The 22424-nt window shown below is 48.3% G+C and overlaps 1 protein-coding gene across 5 annotated transcripts in view; it reads right to left on the bottom strand.

Annotated features, from left to right (window-relative positions):
* Positions 1-284: 284 nt before the first annotated feature.
* LOC136587572 (zinc finger protein 883-like) overlaps positions 285-22424 on the bottom strand; it is a 33579-nt gene continuing 11439 nt past the window's right edge. The window contains exons 2-3 of one of the 5 annotated variants that reach the window (XM_066586242.1): positions 18477-18577; positions 285-2477 (exon numbers count right to left, since the gene is read on the bottom strand). In XM_066586242.1, coding sequence (XP_066442339.1) covers positions 466-2477; positions 18477-18507 — 2043 coding nt within the window. In that variant the 5' untranslated portion in view covers positions 18508-18577 and the 3' untranslated portion in view covers positions 285-465. Of the gene's footprint in view, positions 2478-5624; positions 7930-18476; positions 18578-22424 lie in introns of those variants that run through there. The other 4 variants (XM_066586244.1, XM_066586243.1, XM_066586241.1 and 1 more) reach the window with 4 other exon arrangements.

Raw genomic sequence — 22424 nt, 5'->3', positions numbered from 1 at the left:
TAATGGGCATCCAACACGGATGTTAACTAGTCCTTAAACTGGCCGGCACGAGTCCAGAGGGCTGGGATCTGCTATGGGAAACCATTGATAGGCCCCCCCCCCTTCCTATGCTTACGGGTTCCATATGCCGGTCTGGATATACTGCCTGACCGCTGTGCTTGGAGGTTAAATGCACTCAATTTACTAGTGTATTACCGATTGTGTTCGAGGGGTCTACCGGTAGGCAGGTGGCATCATCGTTAACATGAGCCAAGCATGAAGTAATGGCGACATAGACACATTAGTTACACGGTAGTGATGTGCTATCAAAGCATTTCTTTATATATACACATACAAAAGAAAATCAACTTGTGTTCTTAAGATGCCTGTCAAGGACTCCTTACGGGCTTCGGTCTCAGACGCTCTTCTTGGCATTGCATGTACTGCGGAGGACCATTAGTACTGTGAGCATATGGGATGTTGTTGTCATTCCTGTAGGCCATGACTCTTTAAATGCTCCTTCAGTTGACTTTTATAAGGAAAGTTTTGACCACAATGTACGCAGGATTGCTGCTGCCGGACCGTATGGATTTTTCGGTGTATATTATAGTTTGACTTGGTGGTAAATCCTTTACCGCAATCGGAACAAACGTATGGCTTCTCTCCAGTGTGGACTCTCTGATGAGTGATGAGGTGGTTCTTCTGTTTGAAGCTGCTGCTGCATTCATTGCACCCAAATGGCTTTTCATTAGTGTGGATCTTTTTATGCCTTGCAAGCCCAGACCCTGTACTATAGGATTTCCCACATACAGAACACGGAAATGGTTTCTCTCCTGTGTGAATTCTCTGGTGCTTCACAAGGTCCCCCTGGCGGAGGAAACACTTTCCACAATCACTGCAGATATAGGGCTTTTTATCAACATGACAAGTCAGATGTCTAAGAAGATCGGCATTGTGGGTAAAGCTCTTCTCACAGACGAAACAGGAAAATGGCTTTTCTAGGGCATGAAATCTCTGATGTTTCAAAAATTTGTGCTCATTAGCAAAACACCTCCCACAAAGAGAACACGTCAAGCTCATATCTGCTTCATGTGTCAGCATGTGGCTCATGAGGTTATCCTTTCTGGAGAAACACTTTCCACAATCTAAGCAAGGAAATGCTTTCGTTCCTGAGTGGACTCGGTTATGCTCTGCAAGGTTTGACTTGTTGGAGAACGGTTTGCCACACTCGGAGCAAATGAATGGTTTCTCTCCCGTGTGAATTCGTTGGTGTATGACGAGCTGAGAGTTACAAGAAAACTGCTTGTTGCAGTGGGAGCAATAAAGAAGTTTGTCAATTTTATGGACCTTCCTATGTGCCAACAAGTCCGACTTAAAGGAAAACTTAGCTCCACACTTTGAGCAATTTGATTTTCTTGTTTTCGGGGGGTCGCTTATTGATTTGTCAATCTTGTGAGATTGGATCTGGTGCAGCAAGAGATCAGACTGAGAGAGAAACTGTTCCCAACAGATCGAACAGGTTGACTTCTTTCCTTTGTGAGCTTCTCGATGCTTTACAAGATTCCCATGATTGTTGAAGCGTCTTTGGCACACGTGGCATGTGTACATTGTCTTTGCTGTTTGGGAAGTTGGCGATGTGAACTTTATGTATTTGTTGCCTTGCACTAGTTGGGGGGCTTCCTCGATCCCTACAGCAGCCTCATTACTTTCCATGTACTCTCCAGTGTAAGTAAAAGCATAAATCTCACTTTCCAACAAACTGCTTCCTTCATAACCCGATTCCTCCTTCACGCGAGTAGGTCCATATTGTTGTGTAAGGTATGTTGGTGAACAAGTGACGGGGTCTTCGAGGTTACCTCCCCCACTTGAGACTGGTTCATCCTTGATATGAGGTGGATATTTTTGCATATGACTTGTGGGTGAATCAATGCTAACGTCTGTAAGATTTAATTCTTCCCATGGAGGCGTTTCCTCCTTAATATGAATAGATGGGTACTGATAGGTGGGTGTATTAATGGCAGGGGATGTAGGGGTACCTCCATCACATACAACCGCTTCCGTCTTTATAGGAGATTTATATTGTATATTGTCTGTAGACATGTTGAAGTCCACAAGGTTTCCTCCACAGCAGGAGACTGGTTCATCATTAATATGAGCAGAGGAACACTCTATAGGAATATTGGTGTCTATGAGACCTCCATCCTCCCATGGATCTGGTTCCTCCTTTACACCAGTATGGCAGGTGGGTGTATGAAGATTGGTCGTTGGTGCATTGAAGCCACATGAGGTTTCCTCCTCCTCCACGACATCAGGCGGACTGGTCTTGATACTTCCGCGTTGCTCTTCTTCCGGATGGATTGTGCATTCAGCCATGTCCTTCTCAGATTGTGTTGTGCTTTGGACTCCTGTGGATTTTTTATTCAAGCCGGAATCTTCATTTGAGCAAATTGCTGAAGACATGAAGGAGTCTGTTTTCTTGTATACATTCTTGGTCTTATCTGTTAAATGAAATACACAGCAATGAATACTAATATCACGTAAAGGATGGGATGATACAGGTTCAAGAGACATTTCTCCGTTCATACATAATCCCCTAAACCCCAGTTTTCAGGTGACCTACTGGACGTTGACATGCGATGAGCCAGTAGGTCAGCCTGTCCATGCAAGGTGCCAACATTATGGAATTGTACAAGACAGCGAAGCATCTGTCTAATGTATTAGCAACAAAGGGTTAAGAGGTACAAGAACTTTTACCCCACAGTCATGTTTTGGGTTTTCATCTCTTTGCCCTTACAAGAGCCATAACTTTTACAGTTTTCGACTGATAAAGCAAAGCAATGTCTTGTTCTTTCTGTGAGTTGCAGAGTTGTACTTTCTAATGGGGTCACTTAGTGTACCATATAAATGCATTGAAAAACTTGGGTGGAATAGAAAAAAAGACAATTCTGCCATTGCTTTTAAAGTTTTATTTTTATGGCCTTCCCCGTGCCGACGTTGTCAAGAGAAGTACAAAGATGGCAGGCCTGCGGACCTTCACTAGGCTCCCCGACTGCCATGGCAGCGACTGGGAACTCCAGGGCTTTTGTGCAATTGCTGAAATGCTGAGCTTGCCCCTGACTGGGCATCTGCCCGCTGCAGGCAGGCGTGATCTGTATAACACCGCCGCCATGTGCATGGAGCGGGCTCAGCTGCCACCACTTCCCACGCACGCTCATCTACATCACGTTATGAGGGAGTTAGGATATAGACCAATCACAAGATGGTTTTTTTAGCGTTTTTATAGGAAGTGCAAAGTCTTATTGGCTGATGTTGGGGTCCTAAAACATACATGGATTTGAGCTTAGTCCTTAAATCAGTCCTGAAGTGAACATATATCAGGGCAGCGAACTACAAAAAAATCACTAGAATGTAGGCGACAAAGTAATTCAAAACAACAAACCAAAACATACTATAAATATTGCCAGGAAAACCCCTGGAAGCTCCTAGATTTCGATCTTCCATCACCCATGCGGATATTAGTCAGGATTGTAGAAGTTTATCAAAAAAAATAATTATATATATCAAAAGATGTAAGTATCTCTCTATGTATCATCACAGAAGACAGAACTATTACTATACCGGCTTTACTGTGTGAAGACATTAACACTCCTCCCACTGATACTATTTGACAGCAGACATTCTTAGCCTTTGGCTGCTCTCGCGCCGGCGTTAGGGTCAGAAAAGGGGAGACCGTTCTTGCGCCGGCATTAGGGTCAGCAAGGGGGAGAACGCTTTCGCGCCGGCATTAGGGTCAGCAAGGGGGAGAACGCTTTCGCGCCGGCATTAGGGTCAGCAAGGGGGAGAACGCTTTCGCGCCGGCATTAGGGTCAGCAAGGGGGAGAGCGCTCTCGCGCCGGCATTAGGGTCAGCAAGGGGGAGAGCGCTCTCGCGCCGGCATTAGGGTCAGCAAGGGGGAGAGCGCTCTCGCGCCGGCATTAGGGTCAGTAAAGGGTTTCCGTCTCTCTACTTCGTTTTTGGAGAGAAACTGAAATAAAAACAGAAAAAACTGATCCGTTTTTTCCCCCAAGAATTTCAATAGGAATTAAAGTAAAAAACCAAAAAGCAAACAGAAAAGCTTCCCGTTCTGTGAGGTTTCAGATTTTTTGGACGGGAGTATAGCGCAGTCTGCATTATTTTTGCATCCAAAACCTTTCTGCTTGCTTGGTTTGTTTTTTTTCAAACCCCATTGAAATCAATGCGGAAAAAAACAAATCCGTTTTATTTCAGTTTCTCTTCTCCAAAAATGGAGCAGAGAGACAGAAGCCATGAACTGACCCCGCCGCCGGTGTGAGAGCAGCCTTACGTGAACTGACCCCGCCGCCGGTGTGAGAGCAGCCTTACGTGAACTGACCCCGCCGCCGGTGTGAGAGCAGCCTTACGTGAACTGACCCCGCCGCCGGTGTGAGAGCAGCCTTACGTGAACTGACCCCACCGCCGGTGTGAGAGCAGCCTTACGTGAACTGACCCCGCCGCCGGTGTGAGAGCAGCCTTACGTGAACTGACCCCGCCGCCGGTGTGAGAGCAGCCTTACGTGAACTGACCCCGCCGCCGGTGTGAGAGCAGCCTTACGTGAACTGACCCCGCCGCCGGTGTGAGAGCAGCCTTACGTGAACTGACCCCGCCGCCGGTGTGAGAGCAGCCTTACGTGAACTGACCCCGCCGCCGGTGTGAGAGCAGCCTTACGTGAACTGACCCCGCCGCCGGTGTGAGAGCAGCCTTACGTGAACTGACCCCGCCGCCGGTGTGAGAGCAGCCTTACGTGAACTGACCCCGCCGCCGGTGTGAGAGCAGCCTTACGTGAACTGACCCCGCCGCCGGTGTGAGAGCAGCCTTACGTGAACTGACCCCGCCGCCGGTGTGAGAGCAGCCTTACGTGAACTGACCCCGCCGCCGGTGTGAGAGCAGCCTTACGTGAACTGACCCCGCCGCCGGTGTGAGAGCAGCCTTACGTGAACTGACCCCAACGCCGGTGTGAGAGCAGCCTTACGTGAACTGACCCCGCCGCCGGTGTGAGAGCAGCCTTACGTGAACTGACCCCGCCGCCGGTGTGAGAGCAGCCTTACGTGAACTGACCCCGCCGCCGGTGTGAGAGCAGCCTTACGTGAACTGACCCCGCCGCCGGTGTGAGAGCAGCCTTACGTGAACTGACCCCGCTGCCGGTGTGAGAGCAGCCTTACGTGAACTGACCCCGCCGCCGGTGTGAGAGCAGCCTTACGTGAACTGACCCCAACGCCGGTGTGAGAGCAGCCTTACGTGAACTGACCCCAACGCCGGTGTGAGAGCAGCCTTACGTGAACTGACCCCAACGCCGGTGTGAGAGCAGCCTTACGTGAACTGACCCCGCCGCCGGTGTGAGAGCAGCCTTACGTGAACTGACCCCGCCGCTGGTTGAGAGCAGCCTTACGTGAACTGACCCCGCCGCCGGTGTGAGAGCAGCCTTACGTGAACTGACCCCGCCGCCGGTGTGAGAGCAGCCTTACGTGAACTGACCCCGCCGCCGGTGTGAGAGATGCCTTCATCTAGGAAATGTTCTAATAACAGTTAAAAGAGCAATAATATTGATACAAAATGACGGATTGGTAAAAGTATAGAGTAAAGCCATAGACCTGAGGTAAACATTCCATGCAACACTTGAGGGTAAAATCTTGTGTCTGCTGAGCTTTGTGAGGCGGAACTGCAATGGCATCACTGAATACTGCTACATCACTGGGAGCTTTTAGTTAGGATCGGCTTTACATGGATACAACAGCATGGGAGGTTGGAAGTCTCAGAGTCCCATCTTAGTTCAGCAGTGGATCACCGCTTTTCTCGTGGCTCTCCAAGTGTTGCTTTAGTTTGCCTTTATATGGGAAGTGTTTGCCGCATTCGGGGCAGGAAAGCTGTCTTCTCACCGTGTGAATTCTCTGATGTATGTTAAAGTTCGACTTGGTAGTGAAGCCTTTCCCGCAGTCGGCACAGGTATACGGTTTCTGCACCGTGTGGATTCTCTGGTGTCTAACAAGGTTGTTCTTCTGTTTGAATCTGTTACCACATTCAGAACATGCAAAAGGTTTTTCACTGGTGTGTATTTTTTTATGGTTTACGAGTCCTGACCCCGTACTAAAACATTTCCCACATTCAACACAGGCAAATGGCTTCTCTCCCGTGTGGGATCTCTGATGCTTAACCAGTTCAGCTTGTTTCAAGAAACACTTCCCACAGTCTGAACACGCCAACGGCTTCATACCCACGTGCGTCCGCTCGTGCCTGAGGAGCAGAGCTTTATGGGTGAAGCACTTCCCACAGAGGCTGCAGGAGAACGGTCTGCCCAATGTGTGGAACTTCTGATGACGGATAAACTTGTGCTCATCCACGAAGCTGCGGCCACATTGCGAACAAGTGAAGGTCACGTCTCCTTCATGAATCCGCTGGTGGCTGACAAGGTTGTCTTTCCGTGCGTACGATTTTCCGCAAACTGTGCAGCAGAACTGCTTGGATCCGGTGTGGACCCGCATATGTTCGGCAAGATTGGACTTATTAGAAAACCGTTTCCCGCATTCTGAACAAGCGAATGGCTTCTCTCCCGTGTGAATTCTTTCGTGGATGATAAGATGAGAGTTGCTAGCAAATATCTTGTCACATTCGGAGCAGTAGAGACTTCTGCTGGTTTTGTGTGTTCGGACGTGTGCAGAGAGATCGGTCTTGTTACAGAAGTCGGCCCCGCACTCTATACAAGTCATTTTCTTTCCTTTGTGCGTCTCCCGGTGTCGCACAAGGTTGCCATGGTTATTAAACCCTCTCTTACATACAGGGCAGGTATAGGTGGTCTTTGAGGTTTCGAGGGATGGAGAAGCAGATGTCACTTCTACTGCCTTCTTTTTGTCTTTGGTTTGATCAATTCCTTCGATATACTCCCCAGAAATGGTAAAAGAATGAATACTGTTGCCCGCTAGCTTCTCTTCATGACTGAAGTTTAACTGGTCTTTAATATCGGCTACATGTTTATGAATGAGCGCATCCAGCAGGGTTTCATCTTCCAGAGACACGGCTTCCTCCTTAATGTGACCCGGTGGACACTGTTGTATGTGAGCGGTGGATCTACTACTACCTAGGTCTTTCAGATTCCCCTCATCATATGGCACTAGTTCCTCCTTCATTCCAGTAGATGGATATATTTTGGGGTCTCCATCTCCTCTACATGAGGATGGTTCCTCCTTAAGAGAAGTACTTGGGCGCAGTTGTGTAAGGTCCATGGTTGTAGAGTTGTGGTTTGTGAGGTTTCCTCCATCATATGAGGTGGATTCCTCCTTTATACAAGAGTCTTGCGCATTCCCTGGAGCGCTCTGGATGTTTGGGTCGGTGAGGCTTCCTTCTTCACACACAACTTGTTCTTCCTTAATATTAGAAGATGGAGGTTTTGTAACAGATGACCGTGTGGGAATGTTGGGGTCTATAAGGTTTTCTCCATCCTGTAAGATGGGTTCCTTCTTAGTAGGAGTAGATGGATATTGCATACAATCTGGGGACTTGTAAACTGCAGTTCCTGCAAGGCTTCCGCCATCATAGGAGACCGCTTCTTCCTTAATATGATGTAGGGTAGGATGTGTTAGTGGATTAACGGCCGCATCTGAAGGGGTTTGTCTGCCTGGCTCGGTAATAACATCCTCACGTCTCTTCTGTTTATCAGAGTTTTTATGGACGTCAACATGGAATGGGTTTTCTTCTTCACACGACTCCACTAGCACCCGTTGCGTTGGGTTACATTCTAGCTGTTTAGTGGATACACTAGTATTCGGGGCGTTCTCATTTGACGATGACTTTTCCAGGACATGTAAGGTGTTGCTCATTGTTTCTCTTTTATGGGCATTAACCAACCTTCAGTTTAAAGGCTGACTTAAGGTGTCTTCCAGATCAGTGGGAACTTTCAAAGACCTGTTAGAAAGAAATATAAAATAAGTACTTATGTCAAACTGCCTGCAGTCACCTAAACCTTGAACCCTTGTCTACATATAATTGGTTTGTACTAGGAAAGACGAAATCAAGGAGCCGACTCAATCCAGATCCTATAGAAGTAAAGGAGTGCCCCTATGTGACGCGGCTAGCGCACCACCACCTAGAGGGCTGCCCCACGGTAGGGACATTGAATAGAACGGGGCTAGGCCCGGCTCAGGGCTTACTAACAACAATAATTAACACTAAAATTACCCACAGGGCAAGAAATCCCCCAGTTGAACACCCTTATTAAAATGTAACTTTCATTGAACTAAATTAAAATACGAAGAAGCATAGGGATCAATATCCAACCCCTGCCCAGGACGGCCAGGAGCGCTGAGCCACCTCTAGCATACATTGACCCGTGCTGCTGACGTCTGCTGTATACTGGGCTTTATAGAGCTCTCCTAAGTGGCTGCTGATAGAAGACTAAGCCTATATAATATCACCAGGTCTGAGCTAAGAGAAACATGGAACCCCCCCACATGTAACGGCGTCCTCCGGTGTTACTAGAGGCGCACCCACCTACATGACAGCTGACAGGCTTCTCCCATTTGACGGACCTGTGAGACGCTGCATGCTGAACGGCCAAAGGAAAGACCGCTAGCGATGCAGGACAGGTTCAGCCAATCGTACAGAGCGCCTCCGCCGTACACGGCCAATCCCGATGTGCGAGGATGTAATCAGCCCAGCGAGCGGCGGGTGGGCCTTTCGGAGCATGCTCAGTATGTCCCTCTAGCACTATAATATTTTTCCCTTTGTCTGGTGGTGCATGCTCGGTAGATGAAAGCTCATACTTGGGCCGGTCAGCCCAGGGCTGCAATCCATCACGATATGTGATTTATAGAGCTGCGCTGTATGCAGTCCACACTGGAAGAAACTGTCTTCCGCAATGTTCCCCATCCACGGAGGCCGCGGGTCACTGATTGGGTATTCGGGGGGTTGGATGAGGCTCTTCTAGTAAGTTAGAAGGAGAGGCGCAGTACACGAATACATAGATCCCCCCAAATGTCAGCACACCCTCCAACATCTACCAATGGCTGTACCACGGCAGACCCCAATGTAGCACTCTGAGGGTACTCCGGAGTATACTGCATCTTCCAGTCATTACTGTTACTCATGCACAACAACTAAATGTAACCTAAGGCTGCGGGCCGATTGGCATGTCTCCCACAACACCTGGATGGGGCCCCAGAATTGGGACAATCATATCATCTGACTGCCTCCTAGTCTGAGCGCCCGTCACATTACTGGTTCATAGGCTCCGTGCCAATTTATATGGAGTACTAGTACTATCCCTCCGGCCACCGGGGCTGCAGTACCTACACTGACCACATGGGAAGCTGTTCTCATTATGGGGCTACACACAAAACAAAAGCCTCATCAAAAGTACAACCCATAGAAGTCACTAAAGAGCGATTCCAAAAGCTGCTTTCAAAGGGCTGTTACCCCCAAGCGGGAGATCCGGCGCGCCTCTTCGTGTAGCCCGCATGGTGCACTACACGTACTATATGGCCTGATGCCCTGTATATGCTTTATCTATGGGCAAGTATAGTACTGCGCAGGGGTGGTCATCAGTACCTTCACCTGTGCGGCGGCTCCTCCCTAGAGCAGTCTGCATGCTGGGGGTTGTGGTGCTTCGATCAGTACATGGGTAAGTATATGGCCGCTTTCTTTAGATTTTTTTGGTCTGCTTATGTTCCCATTTTTGTGTTTTTAAGTTGTTACCTTTGTCAACAGCTGTGATGCATTGGAATCAGGCTTGTGAATCCCCAGTGGCCCCTGGCCAGGAAGGGCCCGAAGCTGCCTATAAATGGTGTAGGACGCAGCATCGTAGAGAGCCCATATAGTGAGCTGGGAAGGTTATCTTTGTATATAGGCCCATCATAGTGGACTACAACTCCCAGAGTGCGGCTTTATGGGCTGCGGCTCACCCAATCAGTGGAGATTGTATGTTGTGATGAACGGCACCTCATGTGATATCTCCTTCACATGCCAGAAATGCCCGCTTCCCGCGCCGCCTTCTCCATAGGCTACGATGGAGACTTGCATGTACTGAAGGAGCTTTAGTGGTGATTGCAGGGTTACGATCCTCGGCCTGTTGCTGCACTCCGGGATGATCCTCTTCTGTCTTCCAGAACCTCCTCCATCTACTGCCAGGAGGTGTAACAAGGCTGATCATTCTTTCGTGATGTTGACCGTACAGAAGAGGCGCCGTCCGCACGTTCTACGGATGTGAAGCTTGATGGTGGGTAAGATGTTACACACATTCTTGAGAAAGGTGGCCTAGACCTCCGAGGCGCGCCGTACCACCGCCGTCTCCCGCCTCCGCGCACGCACCTTGTGTTTTTAAAGAATAAAGTTGGTAGGAGCCTTTGCTGACAATATCCCTCTGGCCATTCAGTGAAAGGTGAACCTGGACTTGGGGAGACCTACTGGACCCGTCTCCTCTGAGGTAAGTTATTATATTATTTATCGCCTACTGAGGATCTAATTAGCTACTTGTACTCCAGTTTTTCTTTTTTGCTTCATTGTAAATCGCTGTGCAGGTGTAAAGCCGTAAGTGAGGTCAGTATAGAGCCGTAAGTGAGGTCAGTATAGAGCCGTAAGTGAGGTCAGTATAGAGCCGTAAGTGAGGTCAGTATAGAGCCGTAAGTGAGGTCAGTATAGAGCCGTAAGTGAGGTCAGTATAGAGCTGTAAGTGAGGTCAGTATAGAGCTGTAAGTGAGGTCAGTATAGAGCCGTGAGGTCAGTATAGAGCCGTGAGGTCAGTATAGAGCCGTAAGTGAGGTCAGTATAGAGCCGTGAGGTCAGTATAGAGCCGTAAGTGAGGTCAGTATAGAGCCGTAAGTGAGGTCAGTATAGAGCCGTAAGTGAGGTCAGTATAGAGCCGTAAGTGAGGTCAGTATAGAGCCGTGAGGTCAGTATAGAGCCGTGAGGTCAGTATAGAGCCGTGAGGTCAGTATAGAGCCGTAAGTGAGGTCAGTATAGAGCCGTAAGTGAGGTCAGTATAGAGCCGTAAGTGAGGTCAGTATAGAGCCGTGAGGTCAGTATAGAGCCGTAAGTGAGGTCAGTATAGAGCCGTAAGTGAGGTCAGTATAGAGTCGTAAGTGAGGTCAGTATAGAGCCGTAAGTGAGGTCAGTATAGAGCCATAAGGGAGGTCAGTATAGAGCCATAAGGGAGGTCAGTATAGAGCCGTAAGTGAGGTCAGTATAGAGCCGTAAGTGAGGTCAGTATAGAGCCGTAAGTGAGGTCAGTATAGAGCCGTAAGTGAGGTCAGTATAGAGCCGTGAGGTCAGTATAGAGCCGTAAGTGAGGTCAGTATAGAGCCGTAAGTGAGGTCAGTATAGAGCCGTGAGGTCAGTATAGAGCCGTCAGTGAGGTCAGTATAGAGCAGTAAGTGAGGTCAGTATAGAGCCGTGAGGTCAGTATAGAGCCGTAAGTGAGGTCAGTATAGAGCCGTGAGGTCAGTATAGAGCCGTGAGGGAGGTCAGTATAGAGCCGTGAGGGAGGTCAGTATAGAGCCGTAAGGGAGGTCAGTATAGAGCCGTAAGGGAGGTCAGTATAGAGCCGTAAGGGAGGTCAGTATAGAGCAATAAGGGAGGTCAGTATAGAGCCATAAGGGAGGTCAGTGTAGAGCCATAAGGGAGGTCAGTATAGAGCCGTAAGTGAGGTCAGTATAGAGCCGTAAGTGAGGTCAGTATAGAGCCGTAAGTGAGGTCAGTATAGAGCCGTCAGTGAGGTCAGTATAGAGCAGTAAGTGAGGTCAGTATAGAGCCGTGAGGTCAGTATAGAGCCGTAAGTGAGGTCAGTATAGAGCCGTCAGTGAGGTCAGTATAGAGCAGTAAGTGAGGTCAGTATAGAGCAGTAAGTGAGGTCAGTATAGAGCCGTGAGGTCAGTATAGAGCCGTAAGTGAGGTCAGTATAGAGCCGTGAGGTCAGTATAGAGCCGTGAGGGAGGTCAGTATAGAGCCGTGAGGGAGGTCAGTATAGAGCCGTAAGGGAGGTCAGTATAGAGCCGTAAGGGAGGTCAGTATAGAGCCATAAGGGAGGTCAGTGTAGAGCCATAAGGGAGGTCAGTATAGAGCCATAAGGGAGGTCAGTATAGAGCCGTAAGGGAGGTCAGTATAGAGCCGTAAGGGAGGTCAGTATAGAGCCGTAAGGGAGGTCAGTATAGAGCCGTAAGGGAGGTCAGTATAGAGCCGTAAGGGAGGTCAGTATAGAGCAGTAAGTGAGGTCAGTATAGAGCCGTGAGGTCAGTATAGAGCCGTGAGGTCAGTATAGAGCCGTAAGTGAGGTCAGTATAGAGCCGTAAGTGAGGTCAGTATAGAGCCGTGAGGTCAGTATAGAGCCGTGAGGTCAGTATAGAGCCGTAAGTGAGGTCAGTATAGAGCCGTGAGGTCAGTATAGAGCCGTAAGTGAGGTCAGTATAGAGCAGTATTGGTCGGCACTAATGGGTTACATTGTAATTCTTATCCATCAATGTGAGAGTGAAATCCACAATGTCAGGAGGAGCAGTCATCAGAGCGTCTTGGTTCTGCGGACCTCCCATTCACACAACAGCTAATGACGGCACAGCCCACAGCCGTCATCTAGAGGACTGGCTGGCACGACTCAATGACAGTCATCGTGGCGATGTGGGCTGCAGCACTACATCTTCCGCTCTCCATTAACGCTCTCCATTAGTCCAACCTCTATATTACCCTCCTGCTTCCACTACTTGTGTCATCTCTTTATACTCTTGCTTCCAAGACGTCTTATCGCTATGAGGCCAGTCTCATCCACATCAGATCCTCCGGCCTGAAGGTCCATCACAGATCCGGCTGAAAATACTGGAAGAAAAACGCTGCATGCAGAGCTTATTCTTTCATCCAAAATCCGGTCAGAAAGCGGGCAGACCCCATTATAGTCAATGGGGTCTACCCGATGCCGTTTGCTTCCTTCCGCAGACAGAAGTGTTCACATGCGGGGATTCCCCTTTCCTGCTCCCTGAACAGAGCAGGAAAAGAGAACCCCAAGCACAGAGGTGAAAACACCTTTAGGCCATTCTCACATCTGCGCCGGGGTTCCCCTTTCCTGCTGCGGTCGGCCAGAAGATTCCCCTTTCCGGCTCCCCGAATGTGTTCATATTATGGATTGACCCCATTGACCCTCAGTTTCCGCTCAGCTGCCGGGCATTTCACCAGAAGACAAAGCACTTGTATTTCTTCGGGTATTCTGCGCCGGGTCTGCGAGGTTCCAGCACGGATGTGAACGCGGCCTTACAGTACCAGAAACATATCACTCATATATCACCTTAATCAAGGCACATCCCACCCATACCTCCCTCCGCTGCCAAGCTTACAATGCCTCCATATTGTATCGCCGACCCCACTTACAGCTCGCACAACCCCCACTTTATCTCTGCACCTCAGTCTCTCGACGGTCCAGAACAGTAAGCCGGAGGCTTCTAGAAGCGGATGTGTTCCCATTCTAGTTACTTGTCTGGGAACCATCAGCAATCTGAGGCTGACAGATCTCTAATTATTAAGATTTTCACTCTTTCCATACATTGTGTGCGACGGAAACTCCGCCCACTCATGGCGGCCAAACGATCGTACCACAATTATCCTCCGGATTGTGGGGTGGCCAGAGATTCCGCAGCTTTTAGGATATTGAGTTTACCCCAACCATCACTGCGTTGGGGACAGAGCGATAATCATTCAGCGTGAAGCAAAGAAACCTCACTCGTCATTCGCGGTTAAGCTGACGTTAGCTCGCTGGCGTCTGGTCCTGCTTCACATAGGAAGTGCTGAGCGAGAAGCGGAGGAGAAGCCAGCCAGCTGCCGGCAGGACTTTCAACGCCACATCAGTGTTCCGTAATTGTCCAAACGACTGTCGGCCCGTGTAAAAGGGCCTTCACACGGCACCACGGGATGGCCTCGCCGCCATCTGCTCTCAGATAACCCGCTGGCAGCATGTGGAAGTCATGGGTAAACTTGAGGACTTGAGTGAATGACCATGGCGGATTGTTGGTGCCCGAAGGTGCAGTGCCAGGATTTCTAAGACAGACAAACTTTCTGCCTTTTCCTGAACGGCGGCATCAAGAGTGACCCAAGCCCGGCTGAGCCCCGGACAGACATCCAACAGATCATACCATGCCAGGAAACTGGTGGTTAACCCCAGAGGTGGCATGTATCCCAACAATATGCCAGAGGTCCGATAGATTTCCATAATGACCATGCGGCATACCATGCATCAACTGGGTTTCAATAGTCGAAAACCATTAAGGGGCCCCTGATGAATCCACACTGTTACCAAAAATGCCTTGCGTGGACCCAAGACGTCATTGGCCCTTGAACATCTAGCAGAAGGTCATTTGGAATGAGAAGTCACACTGAATCATATGGATGGCCGGTCCACATACATCTCCATGTCCCATGGCAGCATTGTTGGGCTCAACAGAACAGGTCCGGGGCGACCGCTTCACAACAACCCACATCGGGAACATGGTGGACAGCAGGGCAAAAGTTAGAAAGTCACAACATTTTTACAAAAGCAGGCCGTCAAAAAAGGAGGAAACTGGTGTAAAAAAGGTTTATGAATTTCCCGCATCATGGAGGCTCTAGTACCCGGTTGTACCACCTCTAGCTTGGATACAAGATGTGATACGGACAGGCATGGAGGCTCTAGTACCTTGTTGTACCACCTCTAGCTTGGATACAAGATGTGATATGGGCAGGCATGGAGGCTCTAGTACCCTGTTGTATTGCCTCTAGCTTGGAGACAAGAGGTGAAACGGGGGGGGGGGGGGGGGGGGGGAATGGAGGCTCTAGTACCCTATTGTACCGCCTCTAGCTTGGATACAAGATGTAATACAGGCTGGCATGGAGGCTGTAGTATCCTATTGTACCGCCTCTAGCTTGGATACAAGATGTAATACAGGCTGGCATGGAGGCTGTAGTATCCTATTGTACCGCCTCTAGCTTGGATACTAGATGTAATACAGGCTGGCATGGAGGCTCCAGTACCCCGTTTGTACCGCGTCTAGTTGGAGACAAGATTGACACGGGGGTATGGAGGCTCTAGTACCCTGTTGTACCACCTCTAGCTTGGACACAGGATGGGATACAGGGGGGGGTATGAAGGCTCTAGCACCCTGGTGTACCACCTCTAGCTTGGATACTAGATGTGATACAGGCAGGCATGCAGGCTATAGTACCCTGTTGTACTACCTCTCTCTTGGATACAAGATGTGAAACGGGTGGGCATGGAGGCTCTAGTACCCTGTTGTACAGCCTCTAGCTTGGATACAAGATGTGATATGGGCGGGCATGAAGGCTCTAGTACCCTGTTGTACTGCCTCTAGCTTGGATACAAGATGTGATACAGACAGGCATGAAGGCTCTAGTACCCTGTTGTACCGACTATAGGTTGGATACAAGATGTGATACGGGCAGGCATGGAGGCTCTAGTACCCTGTTGAACCGCCTATAGGTTGGATACAAGATGTGATACGGGTGGGCACAGGGGCAATAGTACCCTGGTGTACCACCTCTAGCTTGAATACTAGATGTGCTACGGGCGAGCATGGAGGCTCTAGTACCCTGTTGTACAGCCTCTAGTTTGGATACAAGATACGGGTGGACATGAAGGCTCTAGTACTCTGTTGTACAGCCTCTAGCTTGGATACAAGATGTGATACAGGCAGGCATGGGGGCTCTAGCACCCTGTTGTACAGCCTCTAGCTTGGATACTAGATGTGATACAGGGGGCATGGAGGCTCTAGTACCCTGTTGTACTACCTCTAGCTTGGATACTAGATGTGATACAGGGGGCATGGAGGCTCTAGTACCCTGTTGTACCACCTCTAGCTTGGATACAAGATGTGATATGGGCAGGCATGGAGGCTCTAGTACTCTGTTGTACTACCTCTAGCTTGGATACTAGATGTGATACAGGGGGCATGGAGGCTCTAGTACCCTGTTGTACCACCTCTAGCTTGGATACAAGATGTGATATGGGCAGGCATGGAGGCTCTAGTACCCTGTTGTACTACCTCTAGCTTGGATACTAGATGTGATACAGGGGGCATGGAGGCTCTAGTACCCTGTTGTACCACCTCTAGCTTGGATACAAGATGTGATACAGGAGGCATAGAGGCTCTAGTACCATGTTGTACTACCTCTAGCTTGGATACTAGATGTGATACAGGGGGCATGGAGGCTCTAGTACCCTGTTGTACTACCTCTAGCTTGGATACTAGATGTGATACAGGGGGCATGGAGGCTCTAGTACTCTGTTGTACTGCCTCTAGCTTGGATACTAGATGTGATACAAGCAGGCATGGAGGCTCTAGTACCCTGTTGTGCTGCCTGTAGCTTGGATACAAGATGTGATACAGGCAGGCATGGGGGCTCTAGTACCCTGTTGTACTACCTCTAGTTTGGATACCGGATGTGATATGGGGACGGCATGGAGGCTCTAGTACCCTGTTGTACTACCTCTAGCTTAGATACTAGATGTGATACAGGCTGGCATGGAGGCTCTGGTACCCTGTTGTACTGCCTCTAGCTTGGATACTAGATGTGATATGGGCTGGCATGGAGGCTCTAGTACCCTGTTGTACCACCTCTAGCTTGGATACAAGATGTGATACGGGCGAGCATGGAGGCTCTAGTACCCTGTTGTACCACCTCTAGCTTGGATACAAGATGTGATACTGGTGGGCATGGAGGCTCTAGTACCCTGTTGTACCGCCTGTAGCTTGGATACAAGTGGGCATAGAGGCTCTAGTACCCTGTTGTACCGCCTGTAGCTTGGATACAAGTGGGCATAGAGGCTCTAGTACCCTGTTGTACCGCCTGTAGCTTTGATACAAGTAATGATATGGGCGGGCATGGAGGCTCTAGTACCCTGTTGTACCGTCTCCAGCTTGGATACAAGAGGTGATACAGGGGGCATGGAGGCTCTAGTACCCTGTTGTACTGCCTCTAGCTTGGATACAAGATGTGATACGGGGGGCATGGAGGCTCTAGTACCCTGTTGTACTGCCTCTAGCTTGGATACAAGATGGGATATGGGTGGGCATGGAGGCTCTAGTACCCTGTTGTACCACCTCTAGCTTGGATACAAGATGTGATACAGGTGGGCATGGAGGCTCTAGTACCCTGTTGTACTACCTCTAGCTTAGATACTAGATGTGATACGGGTGGACATGAAGGCTCTAGTACCCTGTTGTATTGCTTCTAGCATGGATACAAGATGTGATATGGGCGGGCATGGAGGCTCTAGTACCCTGTTGTACCGCCTCAAGCTTGGATACAGGATGTGATACGGGTGGGCATGGAGGCTCTAGTACCGTGTTGTACCGCCTCTAGCTTGGATACTGGATGTGATGCATGAGGGCATGGAGGCTCTAGTACCCTTTTGTACTACCTCTAGCTTAGATACTAGATGTGATACGGGGGCATGAAGGCTCTAGTACCCTGTTGTTCCGCCTCTGGCTTGGATACAAGATGTGATACAGGAGGCATGGAGGCTCTAGTACCGTGTTGTACCGCCTCTAGCTTGGATACTGGATGTGATGCATGAGGGCATGGAGGCTCTAGTACCCTTTTGTACTACCTCTAGCTTAGATACTAGATATGATACGGGGGCATGAAGGCTCTAGTACCCTGTTGTTCCGCCTCTGGCTTGGATACAAGATGTGATACGGGGGGCATGGAGGCTCTAGTACCCTGTTGTACTACCTCTAGCTTAGATACTAGATGTGATACGGGGGGCATGAAGGCTCTAGTACCCTGTTGTACTGTTTCTAGCTCGGATACAAGATGTGAAGCGGGGGGCATGGAAGCTCTAGCACCCACTGTGTACCACCTCTAGCTTGGATACAAGATGTGATATGGGTGGGCATGGAAACTCTAGTACCCTGTTGTACCATCTCTAGCTTGGATACTAGATGTGATACAGGCGGGCATGGAGGCTCTAGTATGCCGTTGTACCGCCTCTGGCTTGGATACAAGATGTGATACGGGGGGCATGGAGGCTCTAGTACCCTGTTGTACCGCCTCTAAGCTTGGATACTAGATGTGATACAGGCGGGCATGGAGGCTCTAGTGTGCCGTTGTACCGCCTCTAGCTTGGATACAAGATGTGATACGGGGGGCATGGAGGCTCTAGTACCCTGTTGTATCGCCTCTAGCTTGGATACAAGATGTGATACGGGGGGCATGGAGGCTCTAGTACCCTGTTGTATCGCCTCTAGCTTGGATACAAGATGTGATACAGGCGGGCATGGAGGCTCTAGTACCCTGTTGTACCGCCTCTAAGCTTGGATACTAGATGTGATACAGGCGGGCATGGAGGCTCTAGTACGCCGTTGTACCGCCTCTAGCTTGGATACGGTCAGAATGTGGGGGAGGGGAAACCACTGGTCTACGTGGAGCCTACTGGCAGCCAGACATGGGCGCACCCTCCATGCGGACCCCTCACTATTCCGAAGTACCTGCTGACAAAACCAACTGGTCGGCCTCCATCGGGGACTCCTCATACAGCTCGCCGGCGGGGGAAGGACTTCAGGCGGTACAATTAGTCAGACTTGCAGTCCTGGACACAGAGAGGCCACCATTAGTGTAGGACCATCAGCGTGGACTACAAGCCCCCACTAGCCCTATGTTCCTAGCTGGCCATGCTGCGCTGTACCCCACCACCTATAGCTATACATGGCCCCTGTTCAGGACTGATGGCGCTGGTGGGGGGATGTTTACCGGCCCCCGCGGCCAGCCGTGTCCCCCTCTTGTCCCGTGCGGGTGGGATACAAGCCCCTGCTAGGACACACAGGACTCTGAAAACGTTTCTGTCCTACCTCTTATCTAGATTTACGGTTCAGCGCGGACCTCGACCACAAACAGGTAAGTCCGCCGACATACCGGCAACATGGCGTCACCGCACTCCCAGCAGTGTCCCACGGGGGGCGCAGCTCCGTATAGAACGCAAGTCAATCAAGTAGGGAGACTGATGAGACGACTCATGGCTATAGAGAAGGTAAATCTCCATCTTGGCTGTGAGGCGGATGATTACTGCGGCCTGGGCGCGCTGTCCGCCCGTGTGGTGGCGCTAATTGCCTTACACAGCTCTCAGCACAGGAGCGTGTGGAAACAGGAAGGCCGCGTGCGCTATGCTGTCGGCCCTGGTCCTGTACGGGGGCGTATATGTACCTGCGCCCATATACTACATAATCACGTATAGGTGTGACAACAGCGCAGGAAGCGTAAACATAAACACAGGCGTGCGAGATACGCTGCCATATACCGCCTCACCAGCAGACCCACCCAGTGCTATACACCTACAGACATGGGAGCCAAGCCCATTGGAGACAATAGGGAGCGATCTGACCTCTGCCATAGACTACCGAGCCGCGACCGTGTGTACGGAGAGAGTAATCCATGTAGCGTAATAAGCCTATAATGTACAGTACTCTGGGAGGTGCAGTATAATATATCATGAGGCTGCAGTGTAATAAACCTATAATGTACAGAACTCAGGGGGGTGCAGTATAATATATCATGAGGCTGCAGTGTAATAAGCCTATAATGTACAGGACTCTGGGAGGTGTAGTATAATATATTATGAGGCTGCAGTGTAATAAGCATATAATGTACAGGACTCTGGGAGGTGCAGTATAATATATTATGAGGCTGTAGTGTAATGAGCATATAATGTACAGGACTCTGGGAGGTGCAGTATAATATATTATGAGGCTGGAGTGAAATAAGCATATATTGTACAGGACTCTGGGAGGTGCAGTACAATATATTATGGGGCTGTAGTGTAATAAGCATATAATGTACAGGACTCTGGGAGGTGCAGTATAATACATTATGAGGCTGTAGTGTAATAAGAATATAATGTACAGGACTCTGGGAGGTGCAGTATAATATATTAAGGGGCTGGAGTGTAATAAGCATACAATGTACAGGACTCCGGGAGGTGCAGTATAATATATTATGAGGCTGGAGTGTAATAAGCCTATAATGTACAGGACTCTGGGAGGTGCAGTATAATATATTATGAGGCTGGAGTGTAATAAGCATATAATGTACAGGACTCTGGGAGGTGTAGTATAATATATTATGAGGCTGTAGTGTAATAAGCATATAATGTACAGGACTCTGGGAGGTGCAGTATAATATATTATGAGGCTGTAGTGTAATAAGCATATATTGTACAGGACTCTGGGAGGTGCAGTATAATATATTATGAGGCTGTAGTGTAATAAGCATATAATGTACAGGACTCTGGGAGGTGCAGTATAATATATTATGAGGCTGTAGTGTAATAAGTCTATAATGTACAGGACTCTGGGAGGTGCAGTATAATATATTATGAGGCTGTAGTGTAATAAGTCTATAATGTACAGGACTCTGGGAGGTGTAGTATAATATATTATGAGGCTGTAGTGTAATAAGCATATAATGTACAGGACTCTGGGAGGTGCAGTATAATATATTATGAGGCTGTAGTGTAATAAGTCTATAATGTACAGGACTCTGGGAGGTGCAGTATAATATATTATGAGGCTGTAGTGTAATAAGCATATAATGTACAGTACTCTGGGAGGTGCAGTATAATATACTATGTAGAATGTGGTGTAATAAGCATATAATGTACAGGACTCTGGGAGGTGCAGTATAATATATTATGAGGCTGTAGTGTAATAAGCATATAATGTACAGGACTCTAGGAGGTGCAGTATAATATATTATGAGGCTGGAGTGTAATAAGCATATAATGTACAGGACTCTGGGAGGTGTAGTATAATATATTATGGGGCTGTAGTGTAATAAGCATATAATGTACAGTACTCTGGGAGGTGCAGTATAATATACTATGTAGAATGTGGTGTAATAAGCATATAATGTACAGGACTCTGGGAGGTGCAGTATAATATATTATGAGGCTGTAGTGTAATAAGTCTATAATGTACAGGACTCTGGGAGGTGCAGTATAATATATTATGAGGCTGTAGTGTAATAGGTCTATAATGTACAGGACTCTGAGAGGTGTAGTATAATATATTATGAGGCTGCACTGTAATAAGTCTATAATGTACAGGACTTCGGGAGGTGCAGTATAATATATTATGAGGCTGTAGTGTAATGAGCATATAATGTACAGGACTCTGGGAGGTGCAGTATAATACATTATGAGGCTGCAGTGTAATAAGCATATAATGTACAGGACTCTGGGAGGTGCAGTATAATATATTACGGGGCTGCAGTGTAATAGGTCTATAATGTACAGGACTCTGGGAGGTGCAGTATAATATATTATGAGGCTGTAGTGTAATGAGCATATAATGTACAGGACTCTGGGAGGTGCAGTATAATATATTATGAGGCTGGAGTGAAATAAGCATATAATGTACAGGACTCTGGGAGGTGCAGTATAATATATTATGGGGCTGTAGTGTAATAAGCATATAATGTACAGGACTCTGGGAGGTGCAGTATAATACATTATGAGGCTGTAGTGTAATAAGAATATAATGTACAGGACTCTGGGAGGTGCAGTATAATATATTAAGGGGCTGGAGTGTAATAAGCATACAATGTACAGGACTCCGGGAGGTGCAGTATAATATATTATGAGGCTGGAGTGTAATAAGCCTATAATGTACAGGACTCTGGGAGGTGCAGTATAATATATTATGAGGCTGGAGTGTAATAAGCATATAATGTACAGGACTCTGGGAGGTGTAGTATAATATATTATGAGGCTGTAGTGTAATAAGTCTATAATGTACAGGACTCTGGGAGGTGCAGTATAATATATTATGAGGCTGTAGTGTAATAAGCATATAATGTACAGGACTCTGGGAGGTGTGGAATAATATATTATGAGGCTGTAGTGTAATAAGCATATAATGTACAGGACTCTGGGAGGTGCAGTATAATATATTATGAGGCTGTAGTGTAATAAGTCTATAATGTACAGGACTCTGGGAGGTGCAGTATAATATATTATGAGGCTGGAGTGTAATAAGCCTATAATGTACAGGACTCTGGGAGGTGCAGTATAATATATTATGAGGCTGTAGTGTAATAAGCATATAATGTACAGTACTCTGGGAGGTGCAGTATAATATACTATGTAGAATGTGGTGTAATAAGCATATAATGTACAGGACTCTGGGAGGTGCAGTATAATATATTATGAGGCTGTAGTGTAATAAGTCTATAATGTACAGGACTCTGGGAGGTGCAGTATAATATATTATGAGGCTGTAGTGTAATAGGTCTATAATGTACAGGACTCTGAGAGGTGTAGTATAATATATTATGAGGCTGCACTGTAATAAGTCTATAATGTACAGGACTTCGGGAGGTGCAGTATAATATATTACGGGGCTGCAGTGTAATAGGTCTATAATGTACAGGACTCTGGGAGGTGC

This window comes from Eleutherodactylus coqui, chromosome 13 (genome assembly GCF_035609145.1).
Source record: "Eleutherodactylus coqui strain aEleCoq1 chromosome 13, aEleCoq1.hap1, whole genome shotgun sequence".
In the NCBI taxonomy this organism is placed as follows: domain Eukaryota; kingdom Metazoa; phylum Chordata; class Amphibia; order Anura; family Eleutherodactylidae; genus Eleutherodactylus; species Eleutherodactylus coqui.
This window is presented reverse-complemented; position numbering and strand designations above follow the sequence as displayed.